The sequence below is a fragment of the Gekko japonicus genome, unplaced genomic scaffold (genome assembly GCF_001447785.1).
Source record: "Gekko japonicus isolate JY-2015 unplaced genomic scaffold, Gekko_japonicus_V1.1 scaffold1382, whole genome shotgun sequence".
Taxonomy (NCBI): Eukaryota; Metazoa; Chordata; class Lepidosauria; order Squamata; family Gekkonidae; genus Gekko; species Gekko japonicus.
Genome location: NW_015164712.1, coordinates 315,199 through 329,424, shown reverse-complemented (window position 1 = coordinate 329,424; position 14,226 = coordinate 315,199). Strand labels below are relative to the sequence as shown.

Below are 14,226 nucleotides of genomic sequence, written 5' to 3'. Positions count from 1 at the left end.
TTTTGTGAGGGTGGGCCCCCCCCCCCCCCCCCGGCTTTTTTCAGAGAAGGGCTCCATTATCATTGGAAAGAGACATCCCAGACCTAGCAAAGCAAATGGGGCGGTGCATTCCAAAGATAGACAACTCCTTCTCCAGTTACAGTCAGGGAGAGAAGAAACAGATTGGTTTTTTTTTTTTTAAAGGCCCTGTCTCTTAGCTGCTTTGTGGCTCCTATCCCCTCCTCCCCAGGCCATAATCAGAGAGTGGTGGGGCAGTGCTTTCCAAAGATGGCCCCTCTTCAGTTATGGCTGGGGAGAGACAAGGTGGAAAACAGGCTAGACGCAAAGGCACTGTGGAATACACACCCATTTGCCCTGGACCAAAGCAGCGGCATGGGGAAGGGGAAGAGTGGGAGCCTCCTTATAGCCTTGTGGCCACAGCTTGAAACAGGGAGCAGGAAGGATGAGAGCAGGCATGCCTGCAAGGACTGGGCTTCAGACATTCTGCCTCTGGAGAACACCAGGGACCCAAGCTCTCCCTCCCGCCAGTCTGTGCTGCCACTGCTGCCCTGCACATCACCAGGGCAGCATGGAGACAGCCGACGGATCCAGCCCTAAGCCTGCATCCTGCGTGTTCAGATCAGAAATGAGGGGAAAAGTCACCACGGGGACAACCCTAAGCATACAGACTGTGATGCAGCTAAGCTCAAGATACCTGTTCAGGTTGGTTGGCATTGGAAAGTGGGGTGACCATCCAGATGACATTAAGGTTCGTGAGCGCAGCACTGGTGGTGAAGGTACAGGGCAGGACTGCCGTCTGGCCCCGAGCCACTTCCACACTCCGTGTGTTCATGAACACTTCCAGGGGGCTCACCAGACCTGCAAAGAAAGAGGGGAAGTAGTCGGTCATTCCTCAGTTTCCCCTGTGTTTTGCATGAGAGGCTCTGGGCAAAGGCAACTCGCGATGTCATAAGAACATAAGAACATAAGAGACGCCAATGTTGGATCAGGCCAAAGGCCCATCCAGTCCAACACTCTGTGTCACACAGTGGCCAGAAATACCAGGTGCCATCAGGAGGTCCACCAGTGGGGCCAGGACATTAGAAGCCCTCCCACTGTTGACCCCCCCCCCAAGCATCACTTGCCCCAGAGTCCCTATCTATACCTTGTGGCTAATAGCCACTGATGGACCTCTGTACTGGGCGCCCCCCCCCCCCGGTTCCTTTTGTCCTGCAAGAGGGAGAGAAGCTCGTGAAAGTGAGGGGTCTTCAGACACAGATAAGAAAGAAGAGCCTATACCTTCAAAAGCCCTTTTCCATGTATAATGACAAATAAGCCAGCAAGATCAGTCAGTATCTTGCTTTACAGGTTTCTAGCTCTCTCCTCTCTCCTGCTTATTCTGCCAATTTGCATTACATGTAGAACATTTTCACAAATGTTCCATTGCATGATTTGTGCTACAAAATATTAAGAAAAGGCACTGGCAGCTTACTGTGATAATGTATTTTATTTACATTTATACCCCACCTTTCTCCCCAGCAGGGACACAAAGCAGGGTACATCATTCTCCTCACCCCCATTTTAATTTCACAACTTTGTGACGTAGGCTCAGTTGAGTGTGTGTGACTGGCCCAAGGCCACTCAACAAGCTTCCAAGACAGAGTGGGGATCTGAACTTGCGTCTCCCAGATCCTAGTTTGTCACTCTAACCACTACACCACGTGCAAGTGTGACTGTATTTTTCCAGGGCTCACAATAACTCTTCACGTTACGTCAAGTTACTTGAAGTTCAATAACTCTGGTAACCCACCTGCCATCCAGCAGTGTAGCAAAAAGTCAGAGATCAGCAGATTTTGTATTTCAAGCCCCCATCGCTTCAACTAGTAGCTGCTAGACCAGACAGCAAAGATCTCCCCAAAACTGGACATGGTTATGGCCAGAAAATGTTGACAATACCGTTCAAAGGAAAAAAAGTATTTTAAAAACATCCTTCCAATCCTAAAACACCCCTCCCTCCCCCCATACCTTTGACTAGCACACAGGCAAAATCCATGCATCAACCAGTCTATCAGGCTTACCCAATTATTCTGGCTACACCAGGAAAGGATGTTATAAAGAAAAGGCAATGTGTTTCCACGTTCCAGGAACCGACGCCTGCAGTGACAGGCTGTAGTAGACATGCCAAGATGATAACCAGCTTCCCTTCTTCCCTGCTGAGCCACTAAGCATCCTCCCTTTCCTCCCTCCTTTCCTAGGCCTCCAGCCCCCTCCAGCCACGCTTCCACCTTGGCCCAATTTCGGAGACCTCCCGCAGCCTTAAGTAATCCAGGGCAGTCAGTGCCTCCCGGTGTACACAGGAAGCAGGAGAAAGATTCCTATGGCTAAGCTAAACAGCACCTGCAGGGCTACAGCTGGGAAAGGCACACACAACTGCTCCTGACAGGTGAACCCAGCAAAGGTGAGGAGGGCTTTGGGGGGGGGGGGGATGCCTCTGCTTATGTCAGGACAGGCTGTTTTTGACCCCCATGGGGCACCGCAGAGGCACTGAAAGCCAAGGGAAGGCAGAGGAAGTGGTAGAGCTCTGCATGCTCATTGTTTCAGCCAAGGCTCCCCAAGGCTCCCATCAGCATCATTTCTTATTTCTAGTACTTAACTAAGCACTTTACAGTAAATAAAGATTTCATAACAGTCCCTGCCTGCAGGCTCATACAGTCTCTCTGATCTACGCATTCATATCTCACAACAGTGCAACAAAATAGTATTTTTCATTTTCAATTAAGAGGCTGAGCAACAAAAAACCAACAATGCACAGATGTGTGCGCCCGAAGATATGTGTCAGGACGCTTGGACAGTCCTGCACAGACAAACGTGAACATGATTAAGTACCAGTTAATAACCACTCAACAGACTCCACGGGTTATGCTTTCTCCAAGCTGAAGCTGGAGGTGTCAGTATGGTGGTGGCGCCAGTGGGGAGACAAGGATTTGTGCAGGGGTGGGCAGGCCATTATGGCGACTAGAACTTTTCCTGGGAGGCCAGTGCTCCCCCCACCAGGGGTTGGCCAGCCCTGTGGCAGAGGGTCAGCACCCAGTTCACCTGAGCCTGGCTCAGCAGGCTGTCTCCCCCTCCCCCCTTGTGGTGGGATGGGCCAGGAGCCATTCTCAGGTCCATTTCCCCCTCCCGTTCCACCCACGGATGTGTTTGATGACTTTCTGATTTAAAATTCCTCACCCTAGATGTAAAAAATTAGTACATCAGAGAAAGAGCTAGCCTAAACCGTAAACTAGGGGTTTGGGGTTTTTTTAAGAATGGGAGGTTTGATGTGTCCCTCCATTTGGGAAAGCAAGATCCTGACAGCAGCTTGACTTGGGTTTAGTCCTGGGACAGCATGACGTCTTGGTTCTGTTGAATGATGCTCCTCACCTCGTCTGAGTTTTCCATTTTTACAAGTTTATCCATTTAAATATCTACACCCAGTAACGGATTAGCCATGAGAGCTCTATCATTTTGGCAGGGGGGGGGGGGGCCGGGGGGGGGGGGGGACACAGCACATGGCTTACTTGCTTAAAGCATCTGTGACCAGAAGCTACAGCAAGCAGACATTCTGCAAACAGAAACATCTACTGCAAGCAGACATTCCCAGATTCAATCCCTGGTATCTCCAGTCAAAAGGATCAGGAAGTACAAACCCCACCGGAGATGCTGCAGTCCCTCTGCTGGAGTAGACAGTACTGTACCTCAACAGACCAATGGACTGACTCAGTATCTGGCAGCTTTATGTGTTATTATGTGTTCCCATAAGTATGTGGTGTAGCTTTGCCTTGATTACCGTATGGGGTCTTCCAGTGCCATCATTCTTACCTACCAAGAGAGCTTTGACAAAGATGACTTTGATTATTCACTTTTGGACTTTTGTCTTTTCAGATATTTCTCACCATGCAGAGATTACACTCAAGTGCCAGATCACATCTAAAAATTCTGTTTTACGGAACCGGTGCAAAGCACTCACTATTTGTTGTTCTAAATGGAAATGCATTAATTTAAAAACCAAAAAGATATATTAGGTCACTTCATATGCACCTCTTTGTGCACAACACAGAGATAAAAGGAGTCCAAAACTGGAACTGCCCTAAATCTAATAGCCGAATTCCCTCCAACAGAACCATCTCTGAGTCATCTGATTATGTATAGTCACAGTGTGTTCCCCAGACACAGGCTATTTGCATAAATGTTATTGTATGAGGTTTCAAAATAGAATTAGGTTCCTGGTTAGAAAAAGAACAAATCTTACTGATTCCAATTCAGAAAGAGTTTCTAAAGTATCAGATTATTTATCTGGACAAATCGGTATTTTGGATGTCCAAAATTAGACCCTGACACTTGGAGATATTATGAAGCCTTTTGCAGAGGTTAATTATTGGTATGTGCCAATACCATCATCTGTGCTTTCTGAGGGTTCACAGAAGTCCTTAATCCTACTGCACGGGGTTCACAGATGTTAGAAATCATGAGAATCAGCAAACCTGAATAAACCACTTTAAGTGTAACTAGGAAAAAGGCCCGTTGTGGAAATAAATACAACGAACTCTAGAAAGAGGCTCTGGGCGGGTGCCCCGGCCTTAGACACTTAGTGTCAATTTGTTGTGGTGACCTCAGCAGGGTATAATGACACTGAGTCCACCATTTTTTCCAGAGGCACTGATCTCTGCTACCTAAAGAACAGTTGTAATTTTGAGTGATCTCCAGCCCTCACCTGGAGACTGGCAACGATGGTTCCCCAGGAGGGAATGGTTGGTTGGGAGGGTGGAGTCTATGGCTTTGTACCGGTCTGAGGTCCCACGCCTCCTGAAACCTCACCCTCTCCAGGCTCCATTCCTCACAAATCCAGGAATTTCCCACCTGGAGTTGGCAACCCTATCTCCTTCCCAGCCAATCATCAGCCTACCTTTATTTCCCCCTCACTCTTCAGCTTTCCACCCCCCACACACCTGCAGCCTCTCCCGTGCTCTGAAGCCCTGACTGCTACGTCACATTGGCAGTCATACGGGGGCCATCTCAGCAGTATATAAGGATACAGAGCCCACCATTTTATCCAGGGGAACTGATCTCTGCCATCTGGAAAGCAGTTGTAATTCTGAGTGATCTCCGGCCCTCACCTGGAGATTGGACACATTTTACCTCAGAACAGCAAACCGTTTAGAATGTTAGAGGCAAAAGTCACATATGCAAATGATCTCTGTGTTCCGAGGCAAAGGCCAATGAGGCTGCATATGCAAATAACCTCTGTGTTCTGACTGGCTATGGGGGGGAGAGGAACAGCAAAATGTTTAGAATGTTGGAGGCAGAGGTCATTTTGGGGGGGAACACGGGGGATCGCAGTTCCCCCGGGCGAGGTACGGGGGCGGGGCACATGACGAAGCCCCGCCCCCTGCTTCCGGCCGCCCCGCTTCCGGCCCTCATTTAGCCAGGAGGAGGCAGGAGAAGAGGGAGGGTAAGTTGCTTCCTCCCTGCCTCTCCCCACCCCTGCCTGCCTGGGGCCAGGGAGGGCCTTCGCGGGGCTTCCTTGCACTCCCGCCGGCCTTGCAGGTCCACCGCCGGGCCCCTCATGGGGCTCGGCAGTGGAGCTGCAAGGCTGCTGCCAGCGGCCGGGACTGTTGGGGGCGGGATGTGTGGCCTTATGACACACTTCCGGTGATGTCAGGGGGTGTGGCCTTATGACACTCTTCCGGTGATGTCAGGGGGTGTGGCATATGCTAATGAGTTATGCTAATGAGTTCCCCTTGCTCTTTTTCTACTAAATGACCCCTGGTTGGAGGCAAGACTCAAGCAATGCAGCCAGTGGATAGGGACAGATTCTGAGTGACACACCAGGGGGCCAACCAATTCCGGAGCATGTGGAATGTTCTAGAGAAGTGCCACCACCATTCGGCTTTTATATATAAAGGATATGGTGTTCAGAGTTTCTGTGGAGTTCACACAACATGGAGCTATTGGTCCCAGAGGGTGATTCAGTGGGAGCTGCCCAATATATACTGAATGGCTTGTAGCTTTTACATCTTCTAAACCCTGGGGGTGCTTACAGTTCTTGGCAATGGTCCCACAAGGCTGCCATACACAAGGATATTTCTGGGCTATTCAGATGCAACCACACATCCCAATTGTCCCACCATGTACTTCATCTTGAACAGACAAAGCTGCCAAATTTGAGAGGTCCCAGGTTCAATCACTGGCATCTCCACAGGTGATGTGAAACACGTTCCCCCTGAGATTCTGGAGAGCTCCTGACAGTATGAACAGACAATACTGACCTTGATATACCAAAGGTCTGATTCAGTATAAGGCAGCTTGATCTGTTTTTAGAGGAAGGTCCCAGTTTCAATCTGTGGCATTTCCAGGTCAAAAAAGACCAGGCAGCAGGTGAGGGGAAAGACCTCTCTCTGAAACCCTGGAGAACTGCTGCCAGTTTGAGAGATGGTGTGGTGTAGTGGATAGAGTGTCAGACTAGGACTTGGAATGACTTGGTTCAAATCCCTCACTGGACTGTGGAAGCCAGTCAGATGACCTTGGGCCTGTCACAGTCTCTCACCCTAACCTACCCTCACAAGGTTGCTGTTGCAAGGATTAAGTGAAGCAGGGGAGAAGATGCAAAAAGCCACTCCCTGATCAGGGGGAAAAGTAGGATGTGAACAGAAAGCAGCATCAGTCTTGGTAGACAATACTGACCTCAATAGACCAATGGTCTCATTCATTATAAGGCAACTTCATATGTGCATAGATGTGAGTCTTCTTGAATCTGGTTGCCACCATATACCTAATTCCCACTGACTTTCAGTGGTTACTGGGATGTATTCCTACTGAGTGGTGGGAAGTTCTGTCAAGATGCAATTGATTCATGACAATCCTTGTAGGGTTTTCAAGGCGAGAGACTGACAGAGGTGGTTTACCACTGCCTGCCTCAGCATACCAGCCCTGGTGGTCTCCTCTCCAAGTATCCACCCAAGCCTCCCATCCAAGGTCAATGCTGTTTGGCAAGACTGGAGATCTGAACACATACAGAAATAGTGCAATATACAACTCTCATGGACAAAGCTGTTCCACAAATGCTTATTTCCTTATACGGATGTTCTTTTAAAAATGACAAAATAGACACCGGTTTGAGCACATATATGCATATACACAAACACATGCATGTGCACTTTTCCTGTATAGAACAGTCTTACCTATGGAGAAAAATGCGAAGCAGCCCCTAAGAGTCCAGCAGTAATCAAAGTAAATGAGGTCACAATCCCCTAGGAATATCAGCCGTGAAAGATCTACTGAAGTTAAAGGAAATCCTGTTCAACTCAGTGGGGTCTGTGTGTGGGAGAAGTTCACAAATGGAATGTCCCTCTGCTAATCTAAGTTCTCTACCTTTGAAATGCCCACTTTTCACCCGAGGCAACGACAGATTAGAATTATCCAAGGTATGCCCAGTTCTGACGCTCTGTCTTAGTAATGCACCAGCTTGAAGAAAGCTATTCACTTACATTAGTGCCAGGGGAGCAATCTTGTTCTCAACCGGGGGGGGGGGGGGGGGGGAGTGTTGCTAACAACCTGAGCAGAAAGGAATCCCTGGTAGTGGGGTTCTCTGTATTGCCTCACATTCTGGCCCTGGAGCCTCCAGCAGCCAAGTTAATAATAAATGTTGCAATTCCATTTCTCCTTCGTGTAGGAGAAACGTCTGGCAGGTCATTGCTTTGGCTAGGAAACATTTTTTAAGAGACAGCAGAAACCTGCTATTCTCAGAACTTTCTTTTAAAAAAAACAACAATAATACAATTATTGATACTGAACCATTCTCCAGTGCCCCCTCCTCAGATTTTTGAAAAGCCTTCCAGTTTGCCCCCCCAAAAAACTGTTAGTCCTGTGCTTCTTAAGAGGACACAAACTACCCTTGCAAATTAAGATACCCTTGCATATCTGCGAACAATTACTTCAGTGGGCTCACATCTCATCCTATCCTGGATGCTCAGCACAGATAACATAAATGAAAACAGTGACAGAGAATAGAGGAGGTGACAAGCTTCCTAGCTGACTCTGGACAGCATGCGCATGTCCAAACCGAATGGCTTTAGTGTTGCTTCTGAAATGGTTTCACATCAGGGTTTGGCAGACATCCCAGAGAGGGGTGGTCCATAAATCTCATGCAGCCAGTGAGAACCTCTCTACAAGCTTCCAATATTTAGAACTAGTAAACAGATGGATTCCCAGGCAGGTCTCACCCAAAGCCTCCCCAAAATCAACAATTTAAACCTAAACGAGGTGAAAGTCCAAATCCAAAGAAAGGAGCCGAAGATTCACCCCAAGAAGTAGTTCTGGAGGAGGTACAGGAAATCACATTGTGGGGAAGGAGAGCCTGTAGATGACCTAAATTCCTGTGCCTGCCAACTCATCTCCAGAACTCATACAGTTACTTCCTGAATGGAAGACTGTGCAGTTCCTTCCCTCTGACAAGCTGACATGATGGTGCTGAAACCAATTAAGCTTATCCTTCAGGGTCCAAAATTTGAGAATTGGCATGATACTGGAAAGATAACATTCTTTGACACTCTCCATCATAAAGGTCATGTTAGTAGGGTGATGTTAACGTACTGGTGTGCCCTGGGCAAAGGCAAAATTAGTGGGGTCTTGGATTACTCTCTCTAAAAGACAGAACTAATTGGAAACATGGCTACAGATTCACTTTGACACTATGGTGACTTTAACAGAATTATGACACGAAAGAAGTCTCCTTACTCCAGTGAGTATGGCATAGGTAATGTTTTCCTCATCAAATGTACAAACTACGTTTTTTAGTGTTTGAAGAAAGCAGAACCTGCCAGTGTGGGGTTTCCCTTTCCCCTCCATGTAAAAAGGTAAAGGTAAAGGTTCCCTTGCTCGAAAGCCAGTCGAATCCGACTCTAGAGTTGCGGTGCTCATCTCCATTTCAAAGCCGAAGAGCCAGCGCTGTCCGAAGACGTTCCCATGGTCATGTGGCCGGCATGACTAAACACCAAGGCGCACGGAACGCTGTTACCTTCCCACCGAAGTGGTACCTATTTATCTACTTGCAATTTCTTGCTTTCGAACTGCTAAGTTGGCAGGAGCTGGAACTAGAGACGGGAGCTCACTCCGTCATGCGGCACCCCCGAGTCTCGAACTGCTGAACTACTGACCTTCCACAGCCTGCAGTTCAACGTCTTAACCACTTGAGCCACCACAGCTTATTCCCCTCCATGTACATGACTCCAAATAAAACATGTCCCACGCGGCTGGGTGGAAACTGTAACAAGGTTAGGTGAACCAAGATGAGTGAGACTCAGGCACATTTGGGAATCTGCCTGGCCACATCTCCCTCCTTCTCCACATATGCCTGAATTGTCACTTGGGCAGAGGCTCATGTGGTTCATCCATTTCTCCAAGAGAATTCTCAGGTTTTCCTGTTTGTATGGAGTGTGGTGGTGTGGCCATTTCTGCCCAAAGATGAGTTACAGGCTTCCTCACCTCCATCTCCAGGTAGCCTGGCAGTGACTTCATTCAGGTTTCCCCAGCATGTGGTCTGCTAGATTTGTGCCATGAAGCAATGGAAACTATCTTCCCTTCTGCTTAAAAATCCTTTGTTGTTCAGTCGCACAATCGAGTCCGACTCTTTGCGACCCCATGGACCAGATCATGCCAGGTCTTTCGGTCTTCCACCATCCTCTGAAGTTTGCTTACCTTCATGTTCGTTGCATCTATGACACTGTCTAACCATCTCATCCTTTGCCATCCCCGTCATCCTACCCAACACCTAAATAATGGCATCTATACTGCAGTAGGGCAAGTGAGCAATTGCTGAACTACCTTAGCATCACGTGCTTGGGAGGCAGGGTTTGGGGAGATGGTAGCACTGCAGCCACCCCACTGTAATAAAGCTCTCCGAGCAGAGTGTTCCTGTGAATGTAGCTCTTGTGACTATGTTTTCTGACTCCAGTCCATGTGAATGTGGTGGCCCAGTTACCACTGGTATGGAGCACTTCTCAGTATGGTTAAACCAGGTCAACATCAACTAATCACACATAGTTGTGTCTATGGGAAAACTCCCTGTGGAGGGTTTGAAAGCATCTGAACAAGGCCAGTTGTCAATAAGAAGGGGTCTAGCCTAGCTTCCACCTTGACGCACCAGCTTTCTATGCAGAGTGATTTTTTTTTCCACGCAGTGCTCTATGTTCAGTCTGAAATGTTTACAGTTCAGGGACAATTTTACCTGGTGAACTATTTATACACACAAGGGCTGAGAGCATGAGAAGCTGGCATCAGGATGTTGCCAAAGCAAAAAACAACAGCAACAGCACTACTTTAGTGCATCAGTAACTGAAATTAATGAGCTGCGGTGGCTCAAGTGGTTAAGACACTGAACTGCAGGCTGTGGAAAGTCAGTAGTTCAGCGGTTCAAGACCCGGGTGCCGCATGACAGAGTGAGCTCCCGTCTCTAGTTCCAGCTCCTGCCAACCTAGCGGTTCGAAAGCAAGAAATTGCAAGTAGATAAATAGGTACCACTTCGGTGGGAAGGTAACAGCGTTCCGTGTGCCTTGGTGTTTAGTCATGCCGGCCACATGACCACGGAAACGTCTTCGGACAGTGCTGGCTCTTCGGCTTTGAAACGGAGATGAGCACCGTAACCCTAGAGTCGGACTTGACTGGCTTTCGAGCAAGGGAACCTTTACCTTTTTAACTTAAATTAAAAGGTCACACCAGGCCCATAGCCAGGATTTTTTAGTTTGGGGGGCCTTTAAAAAAAGTCAGGGGGCACTGAAGTTTGCATCATGACCCCTGCGCATTGCCCTGCTCTTCTCCCCCCCCCCAAGCATTTAAAGGGTAAATGCTTTGAGGGAGAAGCCAGGAGGGCCATGCACAACTGCACTCCAAGCCATGAATTCGCAGCTTGGAGTGCAGGTGCACACGGGGCCTTGGGAAGAAGTCAGGGGGCTGGGCCCTGGAAGGCCCCACTGTAGTTACAGGCCTGGGTCAAGTTATCTTCATTGCCCCTGCTGACATGGAAGATTTATTTACTACATATGTGACATCAGCGGGTTTAGACAGCAAAAACAGAAGGTAGGCTTTTCCTGCACCGATAAAAGAGATTTCTTTTTTTGCTTGAAAAACAGTTGACTGACACATATATGAGTCCATACAGTGGATGCACAACTTGATAGCATAACCTCCAACAAGCCACCATGAAAGGCATTCAGTTCCAAGCACCAATGACATTGACACAGTAAGGGCAGCCAAGCTGCAAGACACACGTTGTCCTGGCCACAAATCCCTTCTGGCCTATGAATGAGCCAGTGAGCTGCCAGGAAGCCATCCATTTCAGAGGAGGAAAGGTGGTCCTTCCAAGGAAGGGAGGGAGGACTTTCAGTTGCACATTGCTCATCAAAGCTGCATAAAAAATAATAATAACTATGTTTTGATCTATCGTGTAAAGACGGAAGGGGCAGAGAACAGACCTGTGAGGGTAGGGTACTTGAAGCTTTCCACAAGCAGGGCTCCTAGATTTAATAACACTTGGGACTGGGGGGTGATTTCCCTGGGGGAATGGTGGAGGAAAGAACTGACCTCCCTTGCCCCAACACCATGGACTCACCCAGACTAACCCCTCTCTTGTAGATGCTTTTAAAAATTACAATAGTGTTGAATGTTCTTCTCATTGTTCAAGGGTGTCTATGCTTCCAGGACAAGTCCACCAAGTCAATAGGAACTACAAATATCACTTTGTGTGCCTGAAGTTGTATTGTTGCTAGTGTTGAATTTTCTTCTCAATTGTTCAAGGGTGTCTACACTTCCAAGACAGGTCCACCAAGTCAAGGAACTACAAATATCACTTTGTGTGCCTGAATGCAAACATGGGGGAAATGACCCACTGTTATTACTGATTTAATAAAAACAGAGTCCCAAGTAACTATCACAAGCATCTTTAGAGACGGAAGGAAAAAAATGGAAAACAAGGACTGTTGTTAGGTACCTTTACATCTGTACATTGTTACAGGCCATGTAGGTGTCTATATAAGGAGATGTGTGGGACAACTAATACTTAGAACCACTTAAGCCTGAGAGGTCCCTGAGGATCACCAAATGCTCCACCAACGAATCTCCTGGCAGGCACATCCATTACTCACAAATCTGCGCTGCTCCCACCTGACCTTTCTCTCTGCAGCTGACAGGCTGTGCCTGGGCCAGATAGAAAGAAAACAGAACTACCTGGTTATCTAAGCCCCATTGACCCAAGCTGCTCCAGACTCCGCTGTTGGCCTCTGGAGTGACGATAAGACAATCTCCTGGCTCTTTCCCACTGCAGGAAAGAGTTGCTCTGCCATTGCTGAGAGGAGGGCTGGAAACCATTTCCAGAGATAATGGAAGATATGTCCTAATCCAAGCTCCATGCCAAGCTGCCATTGAGAGGAGGAATTCAAAGCTGAAGAAGATAAGAATGCTTCAGATAGTTGCTCCCACCAGACAGGGTGCTGCCATTTTATCCCTTGCCGTTGTATGACTTACCACAATTCAAATGTTTCTATTCTTACTTCAGAGAACAGAAGTTTCTTCAGCTGAGCTACAGTAAAGACAAATGCTGGTGAATCCTTTCAGGATGCTGCATACACAGTAACAAGGAAATCCAGATGCTGCTCTGACATCTTTCTGAGCCTCCTGCCTGCTCTCGTAATAGGCTACATACTCACATAAACGCCTTTACTAGCACAGATTTGATTCTACGTGGATGGATGTGAGCCAATGGGAACACTGCTTCTGTACTAAGCAGCAGCCTCCCTGTTCACAGTTCTAGAAATCTGCACTTCTGTGGACACATCATCAATTACAGGTGTGGCCTCTAACACAAAACCCTGCATGTCCCCTGTGTTCGATTTTGATGCTCCTGACAGAGTGGCCCTCTTTAAGCAGAGAAAGGACTGGTAGGGAAGAGCCATTTCCTTCTTTTTAAAAAAGAACAGCATTTGCTTTATTTTACATGTAATTTACATGTAACATGTTGTTGGCCCCAAGAATCTGAGCTGTTCTCATTTCATAAAATAAGTATATACAACAAACAAGCTTCTATTTCTGTTGGTTGCAAGAGCATCCAAGAGTGTTAGATTTCAAAATAAATGTTTAAGATCTCATAGACTGTCTCAGTGGATCTTTCAGTAATGACTTGGTCAGATTCTGTGCACTTGGATGTAAGTCCTGTTAAACTCAGTGGGACTTACTTCTAATGCATATAGTTTTCTCTTCCTACTTCCAAACGCCTATGCATTCCAAATCTCCTCCCGGTAGTCCACAATTAGAAAAGCAATGTGTAAAAACAACAGATCGTCTGCACCAGAAATGTGCAAGGGAGAAAGGGGTTTGATTTACGTAAGGTTATGTAAATGAGCCTGCATGTATAATTCATTCAAAATGCAGAATTCAGGATTTTTTTAGCTGCAGGGTTTGGCGATTCATTTGTCATCTCAGGCTCCTTCTCCAGCCTCAAGCACCCCTTAGCCAAGGCTGCAGTTGCATTTTAAAGGATAAAGATACCAAAGTTGTTTTGTACTATTAGTGAGAGTATAAATATAGGAAAGTACACAGAACTAAAAATAGCTTCTCGAATGACATTAGCTGGCATAAAGCTAATCAATCCCCATCAATCTCTGGGGCACACATTAATCTCTTCTCTTTGGTGTAGCATTGCACAATTAGGTACATTACAGGAGGTTTAATGCTTCCCTCCAATGCATCTGACACTGGCCAAGGCTGGAGACAGTGGTTCATTTTTTAACAGTTAGATCTTGTGTTCCTTACACTTTCATGTGGCTGCAGAAGCATTTTGTAACAGCTGCCCTGACAAGATCCAGTGACACTTTGCGTGCTTTGATGAACCAAGGATGCCAATTCCAAACTATTTAGCTAAAGCTCTTTCTGCCTCTTGAGCCTGCTGAGAAGGGACAATGCAGCATCTTCCTAGCTTGACACAACCCAGAATTAGCTGCTCTGTGCAAAAAGGCTGGTTCCGATCATGCGACCTTAACAAGCAGAAGCCTCCTTCTCTGGGTATGCTGATCAAAGGGCATAATATTATTGACACTGGAAGGGGGTGCTCTCTGGTGCTTTGGAGTCTCTTCTCTCCCCCCCCCCCACATCCTTCCAAGTTTCCTGAAGACCTTTTGTACTAATATTTTGCTGTATTGCATATAACTGCTTCTTTTGCAG

General features: G+C 47.3%; 1 protein-coding gene across 1 annotated transcript in view; it reads right to left on the bottom strand.

Annotated features, from left to right (window-relative positions):
- IGSF11 (immunoglobulin superfamily member 11) overlaps positions 1–14,226 on the bottom strand; it is a 38,524-nt gene that overhangs the window by 22,263 nt on the left and 2,035 nt on the right. Inside the window, exon 2 of the mRNA XM_015409551.1 lies at positions 695–858. Within this exon, the coding sequence (XP_015265037.1) occupies positions 695–858 (164 nt within the window). The remainder of the gene's footprint in view (positions 1–694; positions 859–14,226) is intronic.